This window comes from Mobula birostris, chromosome 6 (genome assembly GCF_030028105.1).
Source record: "Mobula birostris isolate sMobBir1 chromosome 6, sMobBir1.hap1, whole genome shotgun sequence".
In the NCBI taxonomy this organism is placed as follows: domain Eukaryota; kingdom Metazoa; phylum Chordata; class Chondrichthyes; order Myliobatiformes; family Myliobatidae; genus Mobula; species Mobula birostris.
In genome coordinates, this window is record NC_092375.1 from 85,844,095 (window position 1) to 85,859,844 (window position 15,750).

At 38.9% G+C, this 15,750-nt stretch overlaps 1 protein-coding gene across 7 annotated transcripts in view; it reads right to left on the reverse strand.

The window, feature by feature from the left end:
• fndc3a (fibronectin type III domain containing 3A) overlaps nucleotides 1-15,750 on the reverse strand; it is a 240,054-nt gene that overhangs the window by 51,328 nt on the left and 172,976 nt on the right. For 6 of the 7 annotated variants that reach the window (XR_011886362.1, XR_011886361.1, XM_072260773.1 and 3 more), the window contains 6 exons: nucleotides 14,273-14,332; nucleotides 13,281-13,419; nucleotides 12,217-12,270; nucleotides 5,748-5,872; nucleotides 4,629-4,803; nucleotides 3,018-3,104 (listed from right to left, as the gene is read on the reverse strand). Coding sequence is in view for 5 of the 7 variants with exons in the window: in XM_072260773.1 (XP_072116874.1) it covers nucleotides 3,018-3,104; nucleotides 4,629-4,803; nucleotides 5,748-5,872; nucleotides 12,217-12,270; nucleotides 13,281-13,419; nucleotides 14,273-14,332 (640 nt within the window). In the remaining 2 variants the exon portion in view is untranslated. The remainder of the gene's footprint in view (nucleotides 1-3,017; nucleotides 3,105-4,628; nucleotides 4,804-5,747; nucleotides 5,873-12,216; nucleotides 12,271-13,280; nucleotides 13,420-14,272; nucleotides 14,333-15,750) is intronic. The other variant, XM_072260774.1, reaches the window with a different exon arrangement.

Consider the following 15,750-nt stretch of genomic DNA (forward strand, 5'->3'; position numbering starts at 1 on the left):
ACTTTTGCATGCCACTGTAGGTTAAGGAGGAACCAAGTGTAAATATATATAACTGGAGAGGTTAGAGGTTAAGTTCAGTAAGCTGAAAAGCATTTGGCTAGCTGGATTGGAACCAAAAACTGCATACACAAAACAACAATGGAAAGATAAGAATATTCCAATAAAGCAACAGTGAATAAATTCCACCCCCCCCACCCCCATTGGGGAAATAAGGGTATCAAGAACTCGAGTTCCCTGGCTGATTTTTATAACTAACTTGAATGAAGTAGTAGAAGGGTGGGTTAGTAAGTTTGCTGATAACACAAAGGTTGGGGGTGTTGTGGATAGTCTGGAGGGTTGACAGAGGTTACAGCAGGACATCGACAGGATTCAGGACTAGGCTGAGAAGTGGCAGATGGAGATCAACCCAGATAAGTGTGAAGTGGATCATTTTGGTAGATCAAATGTGAAGACAGAATATAGTATTAATGGTAAGACTCTTGGCAGTGTGAAGGATCAAAGAAGTCTTGGGGTCCGTGCCCATAGGACAAACAAAGCTGCTGCGCAGGTTGACAGTGTTGTTAAGAAGGTGTATGGTGTGTTGGCCTTCATCAGCCATGGGATTGAGTTCAAGAGGTGTGAGGTAATGTTACAGCTACATAAGACCTTGGTCAGACCCCACTTGGAGATCTGTGATCTGTTCTGGTCATCTCATTACAGGAAGGATGTGGAAACTATAGAAAGGGTGCAGAGGAGATTTACAAGGATGTTGCCTGGATTGGAGAGCATGCCTTATGAGAATACATTGAGTGAACTTGGTCTCTTCTCCTTGGAATAACGGAGGATGAAAGGTGACCTGATAGAGGTGTATAAGATGATAAGAGGCATTGATCGTGTGGATAGCCAGAGGCTTTTTCCCGGGGCTGAAATAGCTAACACCAGAGGGCATTGTTTTAAGGTGCTTGGAAGCAGGTCCAGAGGGGTTGTCAGAGGTAAGCTTTTCACACAGCAAGTGGTGGGTGCATGGAATGCACTGCCGGTGATGATGATGATGGAGGCAGATATAATAGGGTCTTTAAGACACTCTTAGATAGGTACATCGAGCTTAGAAAAATAGAGGGCTGTGCATTAGGGTAATTCTAGGCAGTTTCTAGAGTAGGTTACGTGGTCAGCATAATGTTGTTGGCTGAAGGGCCTGTAATGTGCTGTAGATTTCTATGTTCTATGTTCCAGTGCTGAGACTGAAAAAAAAAGAGAACTGAGTGACTGATGTGCGGTTCACAATACTGTTTGACCAAGCAATACTTATAGCATTGGTGAATAGATTTAAGAAGGAAAAAGGAATAGAAAAGAGTATACAAAAAGATTTAACATAACTTAACTCAAGAGTTGAAACATATACGACTCAAAGTCCAATAGGCCATATGGCCCGGTCCGCCAATCAATAAGATAATGCTAAAGCTCACATTGTTGCCCAATCACCATTACTCTCAATTTCTCTAATATCCATATTGATCTCAGCCTGAGTGTACTCAATAATGGACAAAGTTTGAGTACCTTGATTTAATTTTTTTGATGAAGCAATGACATTATTTCAGAAGGCGTTACTGTATATGGATTCAGTACCAAAACAGATAAAAGTGAACATTTATTTTCAGATAGTATAAAATGATACAACGATATTCTCAAGGATTGATGTTAGGGTGTGTGGATCAAATGTTAGCAACTAATTCTTGAGAATACTGGACAGTACCTGTGATCTGATATTCTTTAAAGAGGAAGGGAAATTAACAGCAATTTGAATAGGATGGGAATAGAAATATTCAAATTTGGCATTGCAGTGCTGGATTTAAAGGACTGCATGAAGTATGTGGGGAAACAATAATTGCCAAATGATACATTTCTAAATTTAATGCACCAATAGGGAGATGGTATAGAAACCTCTAAAGATGGAAGGACGAATTTAATACTGTTAGAAAAAAACAGAAGGAAAACCACTAAAAGAGTCACACAAAGGACAGATTAGAACTAAACACTTATAAAGTAGGAGTAATCCTCAGTTTAGTTCTGTGCATCATACATGAAAAGAATGTCAAGAACTTAGGTGATGTGCATAAGAAATTTTCTAGAATGGTACCAGGGATATGGAGGATTGGTTAGGCAGGATTGCGAAAGCTGGAGTTAACTTTCTTTAGGGCAAGATAAGTTAAGAGGAGATTTTACAGAATCAAATGAAGAATTGTTCTGACAGGGCAAATAAGGACAAATTGTTTCTGTTGGTGGATGCAACATGAGAGAATGCTTTATACTGTATTTTTGATTATCTGGAAGGCAATGTCTGCAAAGATAATGGAAACTGATTGGATATTAACTTTGAAAATTAAATTGGATCAAACTTAAGAAAGCATTTCTAAAAACAGAATGACTAACTACTCAGATTCCCAAATTACTTGTAAACAATGTTCTCGAAGTACTGTATTATTTTATGATCATTTAATTGATAAGCTGCACAACAGATACCATTGTTTTGACTATTTCAATTTTCGTACTACAGTTAACAACAAACCTAGAACACAATTTATGTCCCCCATCTGAACCAAATAGGGATGCACAATATATTGGCATATTCATGCTTTAAAGACGGATGATAGATATTTTCCAAAAGCTGAATCAGCAATTTATCCAATATATGAATGATTCTTAAGAAACTGAAAACAACTCCGACTATAAAAGGGTCACGGAGCTACTGGTATACCAAATCTGTTTAGTTCTTCACAAGAAAAGACATTCTGAAACAATAGCTTAAGCATTGCCTAATATAATTATTATATCTATCTTATTGAATTGATTAGCAGTAAACTCTTCTTACCTGTTCTACACAGAAGTATCTTAAGCCATTAAAAGATACTTCATTTTCCAAAGGTATAATTTAATATTTTTTGCAATATATATTGATAGTTTTCTCACTACTCTTTGTCAGTTAATATCAGTGCTCTATTCAAACCAGTTAATATAACATAATTCCCCAAAGCACTTACCCTAAATTTATACATACTTCCTCTTCTAAGGTTTTTAATGGTACATGCGAGATCCTCTCCATCATACTTTGGCTTAAACCCGTATCCCTAAGGCAAAAATTCACGGTCATGATAGCTTGTTTATCATAACATGCTTTGTTTAAACATTTGAATTCTTACAGTTTATTATTTAGATGGTCTTTAACCATCAGTTCTAGTCAGAAGACATCTTCTAATTGTGCTTCTAGTTCAGGTAAAATTATAGTTTGATTACTGCAGATGAAATATTCGTTAGTTTGGTATTTAGTGCTAAGCAGTATTGCACCCATATTGGACTGTCTCAGTACTTTTATATTTGTATGTTGTAGCACTTACTTTTTATTTGCAGTTATTTTGTAAATAATACTATTCTTTTGCACTTCTGGTCAGATGCTAATTGCATTTCATTGGCTTTGTATCTGTACTCGGCACAATGACAATAAAGTTGAATCTAATTTAATCTAATCTAAGATCATGATGAATGGAGCAGTTTGTCCTGAGAGATTTTTGTTAAAAAAGATGGAAGAAACAGAGTAAATGCATGTTTTACAGGGTAGGTAAAACAGAGATGCACAGTATTTGTCTCCAATATCAGCATAGGTATTCTACTGGCAAATATAACATAGCTTCCATTAATTTTGAAGCAAACATGTCTTATACAAAGTTTTTATATTAGATCTATGAGATTAATTTATACTGAGAATTAATCAGCATTTATTTTGGTTATATAGCTAATTGGACAAATGTAGTTCCTGAGGGATCTTACATCAAATTGCACTGGCAGGTACCATTACAGTTTGATACAACCAACATTTTAGTTCAAGAGTCAGTATTATAAGATCATAAAACACAGGAGCAGAATTAGGTCATTTGGCCCATCAAGCTGGCTCTGCCATTCGACTATGGCTGATTTATTTTCTCTCTTAAACCTATTCTCCTGTCTTCTCCCTACAACCCTTGATGCCCATACTAATCAACACCCTATCAACCTTCACTTCAAATATACCCAATGACTTGGCCTCCACAGCCATCTGTGACAATGAGTTACACAGATTCACCACCCTCTGGTCCTAGACTTTCCCACTATTTGAAGCATTCTCTCCATGCTCATCCTCTCTAGGCCTTTCAATATTTATTTACAGATACAGCGTGGAATAGGCCCATCCGGCCTTTTGAGCCACGCCACTCCAGGAACTTCCGACTTAATCCTAAACTAATCACGGGACAATTTACAATGACCAATTAACTTACCCGGTAGGCCTTTGTATTGTGTGAGCAAACTAGAAGTCCTGGGGAAAACCCATGCATTCCATGGGTACAGACAATTCCTACAGAGAACGTCAGAAATGAAATCCAAACTCCAACGTCCTGAACTGTAATAGCGTTTGCTACCATGGGACTCAAGATCTCCCATTTGAAATCACTTAAGCATTCCTACCATTGTCATATTTTGGCTGTAGCCAAAGTAGGGAAAATAATACTCTATCCCATTAAGTTGGGCTTTAAACCAGCCTCTGGTGGTGAAATAACTTACTGCACCATTTATTTAGTTTTAAAGATCACTCAAACATGATAAATATTTAATAGACTTACTGAGGTTTCATCTTCCATTTCTAAAATATAACCAATACCCTCATCGGACAGAGTTCCTGAAGGCTTACTCCAATGTAATGACAACCATGTGATTCCAGCTTTAAGAAGCTGAGGACCTGCTGGTGTAGGAGGAACACTGCCAGAAGTGTAGAATAGCACTTCTTCACTGAAGTCACTGTTTGGGAAAAGATTATAATTTTAAGACAGTTAATTATGCATATTTAGCTTTTAGCATCAATCTCTAAATTACAAAACATGTACAACGAATCCTTGTTGTCCATGAGGAAAAGGTGCATAAACTTTCTGTGGATAATAAACTTGCAAATACCACCAAGGCTCTATCCTTTGTATTCAACACACTCATCAAATAAAAGTAAATATGTCTCATAATGTTCTTGAAGTAGTAAACATGTTATTGCACATCTATACATTTTAGAATAGTTGAATAGCTAAAGGACAAATAGCATTAGCAAACTATTTCCACTGAATGTACCAAAACGTATAGATGATGATTGGTTTTGAAAACACAAAATGCAGTTGTGTAAACAAGGTCTACCTACCCTTATCAGAACAACAAGCAGCTGGGAGGGGGGCGGGGGGCGGGTATCACTTGGTAAATGTGCTTTGTAACTTGATCACAGTATTTAAGTGGACAATAATTATTTCCTTTATATTTACATATACAAGAATATATTTGTTCAAAATAATTCTAAGATGGGCTTAGGTCCAACCTCAACCTCGTAAGTCTATGGATAACAAATGAACTGATAGTAAGAACTGATTATAATTACTTTAAGCACATCATGTGATATTTGCTTAAGATACTATGGAGACATGAAGACATAAGCAAAGCCTGTTAATTTCAGAGTTTTCAACCCAGAAGTATGTTTGTCTATCTGCAGATGCTACCAGAAGTCTTGGGTATAAAATAAAGGGGAAGAGAAATAAGTGATGCAAGGAAAATCTTTTTCTCTCCCCAAATATGGGGGAAAATTTGCAGATAAGGAGAGATGCATGGATTTGCATGTGGCTCTGATAGCATGCTAGTATGGACACAACAGGACCATGGCCTCCTTTTAGGCTGTGACCATTCCATAATTCTTTTTGAAGTGCACTCACCTCATTCCAACATCATTTTTGGCTGCTAACTTAAATCTGTATCCCACAGATGGTGATAATTTGGTAACTTTGAATTGCTTTTGTAGCCCGGAATAACACTGTGAAAACTCACTAGTTCCTTTACCCTGCCGAATAAAGAATTTAATTAGGAGCAAGAGAAAACATGGAATAAAAAATAACATTTTCTCTAGCAAAACCAATCTTTCACAAGAAATTTGTTTGATATAAATCTCCCTTTCGTTAAAGAGTTCATATTTTTCTAACCACTTATTAGGTGTCATCCTTCCTTGACCAAACCTTCTAAATTAGAACACAGAAGAGTACAGCACTGGACAGGCCATTCAGCCCATAATACTGTGACCTTGATGCTAATTTACACTAAATGTCCTCCTCCTGTGTATCATTCATATTGTTCCAATCCCTTCATGTGTTCATCTAAAAGCCTCTTAAATTCCACCAAACTGCCTGATTTCTGTATGACACCTAGTAATCCATTCCAGGCACCTACCACTGTTTGTGTAAAAAAAACTTGGCCTCCACATTACCTTTAAACTTCTCCCTTCTAACCTTAAAAGCACGTGATCTGACATTTGACATTTCTACTCTGTAGAAAAGACTGCTAACTGTCTATCCTATCTAAGCCTCTCATAATTTAAAAGACCTCCATCAAGTTCAAGTTCAATTGTGATCCCACCAAGAATACAGCCAAATGGAAGTGTAACTCTGAGACCAAAGTGTAAGACACAGTACCAAGTCATACAGAGCACAGAACACATAGCACATACAATTATGATAGTTGAAAAACATACAGTTACAAAAAACCCCAATAATATAGCCCAAATTTCTGAGTATCATGGCTTGTAGACTGATGGTGCATGAGATTTTGTCCCAGAGCCAGGTTTCTACAAGAACAAGCATGCAGCAGTCCTCATCATGCTCATCATACAGCTGCCAACAAATGCAATGCAGCCTGTCTTTCACCAACCGAACTCTGGAGGGTAGCACCAACGGGAGGAATAAACCTCCCAACCCAGCATGGGTGCTGGAGCCTTTAACTGTTCCATTGTTTGGTCAATTTAAATACCAGCCCAGACAGGCTGAAAATACAGGGCTGTCAGGATCGAAGTGACATGTTGAATCTACACAAACTTCTAATGAAGTATAGGCACTGCCGTGCTTTCTTTGTAATGACAGTTACGAGCTGGTCCCAGGACATTTCTTCTGACACTTTTCAGAGAGAGAAACGTCAATCCTTAATGCCGAAGAATTTAAAGTTATTGACCCTCTCCACCTCAGTTCCTCTAATGAAGACTGGCTTCCAGGCGGCACCTAATTAATTAGCTTGTTTGTTTCGGCTTTTTTCTTAAAGATGTGCTGGGTGTCTCCCGGCTACCGCTGCACTGCTGCACCCCTGCATGTTTCGCGGCATGAAGGTTGGGGACCACTGTTCTAGGGCACATTGATATAAATTGATAAGGGTTGACAGGGACACAACAAATTTCTTTAGAACCCTGAAGTAGAAGAGGTATTGGTGAGTTTTCTTGACCGTTACATCTATGTGGCTGTACCTGGACAGATTATTGGTGATGTTCACTCCTCAGGACTTGAAGTTCTCAACTTCAACACCATTGATATAGACAGGAACATGTGTATTGGCCCACCTTCCTAAAGTCAATGCCCAGCATTTTTGTTTAACTGACATTGAGGGAAAGGTTGTTGTCATGACACCATGTTACTGAGCTCTCTACCTCCTTCTTGTACTCTGACTTACTGTAATTTTTATTTTTTATTACATTTCATGTTCATACAAAGTCTGAAAATCACTTCACTGGATTAGCTAATATACAATCTTCTCCCTTTTCCATTATGAAAGTAGTTCATTTAATGTAAACTTTGAAAGGCTGAATAAAACTACACTTGTGTGTATCCTCACAGCATCTGGTGACCCTATAATCTGTCTTGAAATGTCAGTTTCCTTCAAAAGGGTGAAACCTTACAAAGTGTCAAACCCCAATGGTATACTAGCAATGTATAGAAAACCTGTGCTGACCAATTGGCTGGAGTACTGAAGAACATCTTCAATCCCTCACTGCTGCAATTGGAGGTTTCTACCTGCTTCTAAATGGCATCAATCATACCAGTGTCTAAGAACAGCAGAGTGAACTGCCTCAACAATTATTGCTCAGTGCCACTTACATCTACTGTGATGATGATGTGGCTTGAGAAGCTGGCCATTAGTAGAGTTAACTCCAGTCTGAGCAAGGACCTGGACCTGCTGCAATTTGCCTACTTCCACAACAGGTCTACTGTGGACGCAATCTGATTAGCTCTGCACTTGGCTTTGGAGCACCTGGACAACAATAATACCTACATCAGGCTGCTCCTCATCAATTACAATCAAGCATTTAACACAAGCATCCTCTCAATACTACTCAACAAGCTTCAAATTTGGGCCTCCATACCTCCCTCTACAACTGGATCATTGACTTTCTCATTGGGAGACCTCCATCACTATGGATCAGTAATAACATCAATAACAAATAAAAGTCATAGTGACCAACTGATATAGTATTGGTCTCCTAAGGCAAAAATCATGGGATCAAGTCCTACTTGGGCCTGTTAGAACTTGATTCAGTTTTATGGCGCCTTGTGGGTGGCCTGGTAGTATAAAGAGCAGCACAACGCTGTTACAGTGGCAGTGACCTGGGTTCCAATCAACTGCTATCTTTAAGGAATTTTTACATTCTCCCCTTGACCAGGTGGGTTTCATCTGGGTCATCCATTCACCTCCCACATTCTAAAGACATATGGGTTAGTAGTTTAATTGGTTAATAGGTGCAACTGGGCAGTAGCAGCACGCAGCGACCTATCCGGATCTAGTGTTATGTTAACTACATTTTTAAATTCTTTTTTAACTAGGGCACCAGAGTACAATTTTTTTTAATGTAAGTATCTATATACCATCGCCAGACACTGCTACAGTACAGAAATCACTCAACAACAAACCTTCATGATGATCTGCTGGAGAAGCTACGCGATCTCGGCTTGCTGCGGGGACCAGGCCTCCAGTCCTCGGTGTCGCCTGATGCGGGGGGTGGGGACGCTGTAATCAGTGTGCAAGGAAGCGGAAGAGCGGCAAGCGGGCAGGGGTTCGTGCTAGGCTGAAAACAAACCCTGGCCGGCCAGCTCTCCCAACCATTCTGCTCTCAATGTCCGCTCTTTCGACAATAAATTGGACTACATCTGACTCTAGTGGACTACTCGGCATAAGTTTAGAATCTGCTGCATTTTTGTTTTTACGGAAACGTGGCAAAGTGACCGAGTTCTGGATGCCAGCATTCAACTAGATGGGCTCACTTTGTTTCGGGCCCACAGAGATACAGCTCTGTGCGGTAAGGCTCGCAGTGGTGGCTTGTGTGTATACATCAACACAGAATGGTGCAAGAAATCTGAGCTAGTCTCTAGTTACTGCTCATCGCTAGGGGAGTTTGTGACTGTTAGATGCAGACCATTTTATTTACCACAGGAATTCACCACTGTCTTTATTGTCGGTGTGTACATTTCCCCCCGTGCTAATGCTAAGGAGGCACTCTGTAAACTGTATGGGGCTATTAGCGAACTGCAGAACGCACACCCTGATGGACTGTTTTTTGTCGCCGGAGATTTCAACCATGCAAATCTCAAGTCAGTGCTCCCCAAATTCCATCAGCATGTGGACTTTGCAACAAGAGGGGTGAACGCGTTGGACTTTGTTTATACAAACATCCCCGATGCGTACCAGGCGGAGGAACGTTGTTTCGTTTTTACTGTGTACTGTACCAGCAGTTATGGTTGAAATGATAATTTCAAAAATAAAAAAATTGGACAGAAGGGCCTGTCACTAAGCAGGTCTCTAAATAAATAAAAAAAATCTCCTCTTTGATGATTATCAACACAGGTACACCTAAAAGATGTGTGCTTAGCCCACTGCTCTATTCTTCTACACTCATGGCTGTACCTAGGTACAGCTCAAACACCATCTAAATTGTACTGTTGCTGGCAGAATCGTCTATGACGACGAGGAGGCATAAAGGAGCAAGGTCGATCGGCTGGCTGGCTGAGTGGTGTTATACAACAATCTTGTACATAATGTCAGCAAGACCAAGGTATTTATTGTGGACTTCAGGAAGTGGAAATCAAGAGAACACACTAATTAAGGGATCAATGGTGGAATAGGTGAGCAGTTTCAAATTCAGGGGTGTCAACATCTCAGAGGGTCAATCCTAGGCCCAGCACATTGATGGCACACCAGCAGCTATTCTTCAATCAGAGTTTGAGGAGATTTTATTATTTCATCGAAGATGAACAAATTCCTACAGATTTACCGTGGAGAGCATTCCGCATTACCACCCAATATGGAGGCACCCATGAACACTATCTCACTATTTGTCTTTTCTATTATTAATTTATTTATTGTAAATTATAGTATTTTTTGTGTCAGGCACTGTACTGCTGTCACGAAACAATAGATCTCCTGACATATATCAGTGATAATAAATCAGATTCTGATTTAGGAAAAAAAATTGCATTGTAATTATTCTTTCCCATCAACATACACAACCATGCTTTAATTACCACACTATTAATGGATTCATAAAAGCTTTTATTTTAAATAAAAAAAATCTCCTGCCTTCATTGAACTCTAAATAATGTTAGCTAGAATCTTCCATGTTTACTTGAAGAGCCTCAGGTTTGCACCACACATAGACATCAGTTCTTTGAGCTCCATTTTTAAGAAAGTAAGTAACCCCTATTACCCTTATTCTCAAGCTAATGTCATTGGGAAAAATATTTGTAAAAATGAATGTGAAGAAATAACTTTAAAAAATTGCCATTTCTGATTTCACTTAGAATGGCCATGCTTTTAATTCTCTAGATGATTCATACGAGATAGTAGAACTGTTTTAAATTCTGCTTTTGAAAAGCAATTTTAGTTCTTAATATTTATCTGTTATAACTAACAAGGATTTCTTTATATGATCTGGTTTCCATAGTGGTGTAAACATGTGGATAGCAGGCATTACAGACGAATCACTGAAATTATCAATGTATTTCAAATAATGCTTAATTCTATTTCCTCATTGCTGAAAGTACAGCCATTTATGACAAAGTTAATTTAGAATTCAATATCCAAATATATTTAAAAATCAGATGTCCATCAGTTACATGTAAAGATTAAATAAATGACTTTACCTAAAATAAAATAGCAATGTAAATGTATCATCTGATGAGGCGGAATACGATTTGTTGGGACACTGAATTGGCTCTGATAAAGAGCCACACAAGCAAATACAATTCTTAATGGAACACTATCGATGGTAATTAACTTTTGCCATGTTGCATGCTGGAGGCCAAATTTGGCCAGGTTAGTTTTATACTCTTTTTTTGAAAAATGAATGACAACTGAAAGAGTGGAAGACAACTACTGAAAGGAATCCTCCCACTTAACGTATCTTTACGCCCTTCCCACCCCTAACCCGCTTTCTGCGGGGAGTCACTGCCTCTGCAATTCCCATGTCCATTTGTCCCTCCTCACTAATCTCCCTCCAGGCATTTATTTATCCCTGCAAGCAGTCTAAGTGCTACACCGCCTCCCTCACCTCCATTCAAGGCCCCAAACAGTCCTTCCAGTTGAGGCAACACTTCACCAGCGAATCTTCTGGGGCTATCTATTGTGTCTGGTGCAGCTTCCTCTACATTGGTAAGGCCCGTTGTAAATTGGGGGACTGCTTCGTCCAGCACCTCCGCGTCTTCAGGGTGGAGGAGGAACACCTTATATTCCCTCTGGATACTCTCCAACCTGATGGCACGACTATTGATGTCTCTTTCCGGTGATCAAATTCTGTCCCCACCTTTTCTCGATTCCCCACTTTGACCTTTCACTTCTTCTTACCTGCCTATTACCTCCTGCTGGGTCTCCTCCTCCTTCCCTTTCTCTTAGTGTCCACTCTCCTCTCCTATCAGAGTCTTCTCCAGCACTTGACCTCTTCCACCCACCAGGCTTCACCCATCACCTTCCAGCTAGCCCTCCTCCCCTCCTCCCACCTTTTTATTCAAGTGTTTTTCCCCTTCCTTCTCAGTCCTGAAGCAGAATCAGGACCCAAAACATTGACTTTTTTTTTTGCAGTAGTTGCCTGACCTGATGAGTTCTTCTAGCATTTTGTGTGTGCTGCTTTGGACTTCTAGCATCTGCAGACTTTCTCACGTTCCTGAAAGAGTGGATGTAGGGTGAGGGTCCAAAAATTGGCTCTGAGCAATAGAGAACCACCACATTGCTGCAAACTATTTCTTTCAGGAATGGGTGGAGGGAGAAAATGAAAAAAAAAGGTTTCAAAACCTTTCAAATTCTGAGGAATTACCATGCGAGTGAGTTATACATGAGAATGAATAATCAAAATATGATTGAAATTTTCGAGCACAGTTCACTTACCTCATCCCATTCCAGAATATAGTTGGTGACTTTGGAACCATTATCACATGAGGCCTTCAAAAGTTAAAGTAATATCATTGGTATAAATGTCCATCTTAGGAGGACAAGGTTTTAATAAAACAATCTGAACAAGACTGCAACTGCAACAATCCTCTGTCTTGCATATTAGTTAGAGTACAAAGTGCAAAATACCATTTGACATTATTGGTCAAGGTAGCTGATACAAAAACAATTAAATAGCTGGACTTAAACCAGCAACAACATTAAGCCTTTTTAAGAAATGCTACTGAGCTAATTAAAAATTGCAGGACAGAAAGAACTGATTTTTTTATCAAGATATTCTGGAAGATACAAGTTAATAAAGAGACTAACAAAAAGAGGTAAGTACAGAGCAAGAGTTAATACTGAAGGTGAGGAAAACACCAGATCAAATAATTTACCAAGGCAAATTCGCAGGAAGATTGTTGAAATTATTCAAAATATTATAGTGCTGAGCAAGAAGGCTCATCTGACTAAAACAGAAATGTAAAGATGCAGCTCACAGAGAATGAAAATATTGTTCAGAATGGAAAATGTAAAGATCTTTACATTTGACACTTTTATTCAGTTGACAAATGGACTAATTTGAAGCTACTGTGAACAATGTTAATGTACAAGTTAAACAAATGTAAGAAAAAGCCAACACGAGGAAATCTGCAGATGCTGGAAATTCAAGCAACACACATCAAAGTTGCTGGTGAACGCAGCAGGCCAGGCAGCATCTCTAGGAAGAGGTACAGTCGACGTTTTGGGCCGAGGCCCTTTCAAATCTCTTACTAGCTCTTCTTTCAGTTAGTCCTGACGAAGGGTCTCGGCCCGAAACGTCGACTGTACCTCTTCCTAGAGATGCTGCCTGGCCTGCTGCGTTCACCAGCAACTTTGATGTGTTTTGTAAGAAAAAGCCAGCAGCCTCTCGTGTTTGTAAATATCCACTTGTCAAACAAATTGTTTGCATTAAATAAACATATCAATTTATAATAAGCTTTATGCAAAACAAATAGCAATAATTTCAGTATTTGCCTCACCTTCCACTGCAGACTGAGGGAATGCTTGGTCCTGTTTATTATTCTAGGTGCCATTGGTGTATCTGGTTCACTGCACAATGTTCTAAAACTCTCTGAATCCGATGGGGCCCCTCTTATTAGGTTACACACTGCTTGCACCCTTTAGGAGACAACATGGTATCAATAAGCTAGTTAACCATACCCAGTACAAGCCACTTATTCAACTAAGTTATTTTTAAAACTGGTCAACTATAGATCAGGAACAGATTTTGCAAGGTCTCTTCAGTATCAAAAGGTGTCTTCTACTCGTCATAAAGATGCAACAACTTTGTATATAAAGTTCCTAATATAATGAAATATTCCAAAAACGGGTGATGGAAACTCAGATACCAAGCAGACAATATAAAGTCAGGAAAGGGTAGGTTAAACAGAAGTCTTGGTAAAGCATGTTGAAAGGTGAAGCAATGCAGCGTGGTTTTGGGAAAGAGCAAGGCATTGATTGTGGAAGCACACTGTACTAATGATGAAGTATAAAGAGAAACTGAACATTAACATGTTAGGTTCAAAAGACTAAAGTATACAGGTCCCAGTTTGATATGGTCCCAGAAAGTACATGGCCATGGAAATAAACAAAGGGGAGAGAGCATCATGCCAGTTTGAATAGTGATAATTGGCATCTAAAGTACAATAAGGTGTGAGCAGCAATATTCTAGATATACTTAAAGACCAGGTCTCTGAAGCAGAATCTTCAGTTTGGTGTGACCAGTAATACTAGTTCATTAAGTAATAACAAATCTTCACTACCCTTAGCTAGCAAGAAAGATTTAGGCTGAAGAGAAACCCTGTGAACAATGGAGGAAACTTGGTCTCCTAACTGCAAAACCACAGCAATGAATTGATCGTTACCTCTTCTCCTAAAGAAGCACAGTATTCGAAGAGAAAATTAGAATGTGGGCCAAATTCACACTTATTAATAATTAATAATTGAAAATCTGTTCCTATTAATTACCAACCTAGCTTGGTAGTCTGTGGCCGGCTTTAGGTCATGTAATGTGACACTCTCGTCCTTTCCTCTGTAAAAATAATGCAAATATGTAGTTATGAAATTATTTCTGGAGCCATCACATTATGCAATATTATACAAAATAAAATTAAATGAATACTTTCGAGAAGGATCAAAGATTTACTCTAGAACAAACTAACCTTGTTTAAACAGACAAATATTGAGTTGATTTTCATTATTTTTGAATAGTATAGGAGTATTTAGATTTTTGGTCCAGAGAGAAGGTAGCCCAAAAAAAGACAACCCATTGCAATGAAATGCTGAAGTGTGCTCTAGGAACACGTATGTGTTAATTATGAGACTAATAGGTTGTCTGAACTTACAAAGCAAATAGCAGATAGTCATATCTGGTAACAATGGCTATTATGAAGATATGCTTTTATTTGCAGCACTATTAATGACATCTAAAACTTGGCAACAACAGGTAACACATTCCCAGTAGTCTTGGCAAGATCCTTTCTTCCAAACATTCTTTTCTTCATAACATTGGAAGCAGAGAAAGATTACTGTTGTTTTATTAATTGGACACCATATTCAGTAGGGAATTCTCTCTGACACACTGCATTTCATAGAATGTAAGCACAAACCTTTCATTTTGCTTTCTTTTAAAAGGAGAATATAGCTCACAACTGATGGCATTAGTGCCACCTCAATCATTCATGTAAAGGAAAACATATTAGAACCAGCTGCCACTACACATCTACTTTCATCACAGAATCAAGGAACATAGGTTTCAGCAAGTAGGTGATGACCGTAATCTTATCAAGTGGAACGGCAGACTTGAAAGCCACTTAGCCTATTATTGCTTTTTTTTCCCCCAATATAAGTCTGTTGCTTAATGATAAAGTGCATTGTAGGCTCACTTTTTAAATGATTCACATGCTTTGAATCACTAAAGAATACCTGCAGTTTACATTAGTGTTAAGTGTAGGGATGGGCAAAAAAAAAAGAACCATGAAACAACTTTCAGACAAGAGCTTTGCATTGTTTTGGAGCATAGATAGATGCAAGCAAAAGAAATAACTAAACACGAGAAATTCTGCAGATGTTGGAAATCCAAAGCAATACACAGAAAATGCTAGAACCCTGTAGGTCAGGCAGCATCCATGGAAATGAATAAACAACTGACATCTCGGGCAAAGACCTCTTCTTCAGGACTGGAAAGATAGGCAAAAAATGCAAGAGTAAAAAGTTGGGGGGAGGGGAAGGAGGATAGCTGGAAGGTGATAGGTGAAGCCAGGTGGGTGGGAAATATCAAGAGCTGGAGAGGAAGGAGTCTGCGAGGAGAGGAGAGTGGACCATAGGTGATAGGCAGGTGAAAACAGGTAAGAGGCCAGAGTGGGGAATAGAAGAAGAGTAAAGGGGAATGTAAGCATTTTTTTACCGGAAGGAGAAATCAATATTCATGTCATCAGTTTGGAGGCTACC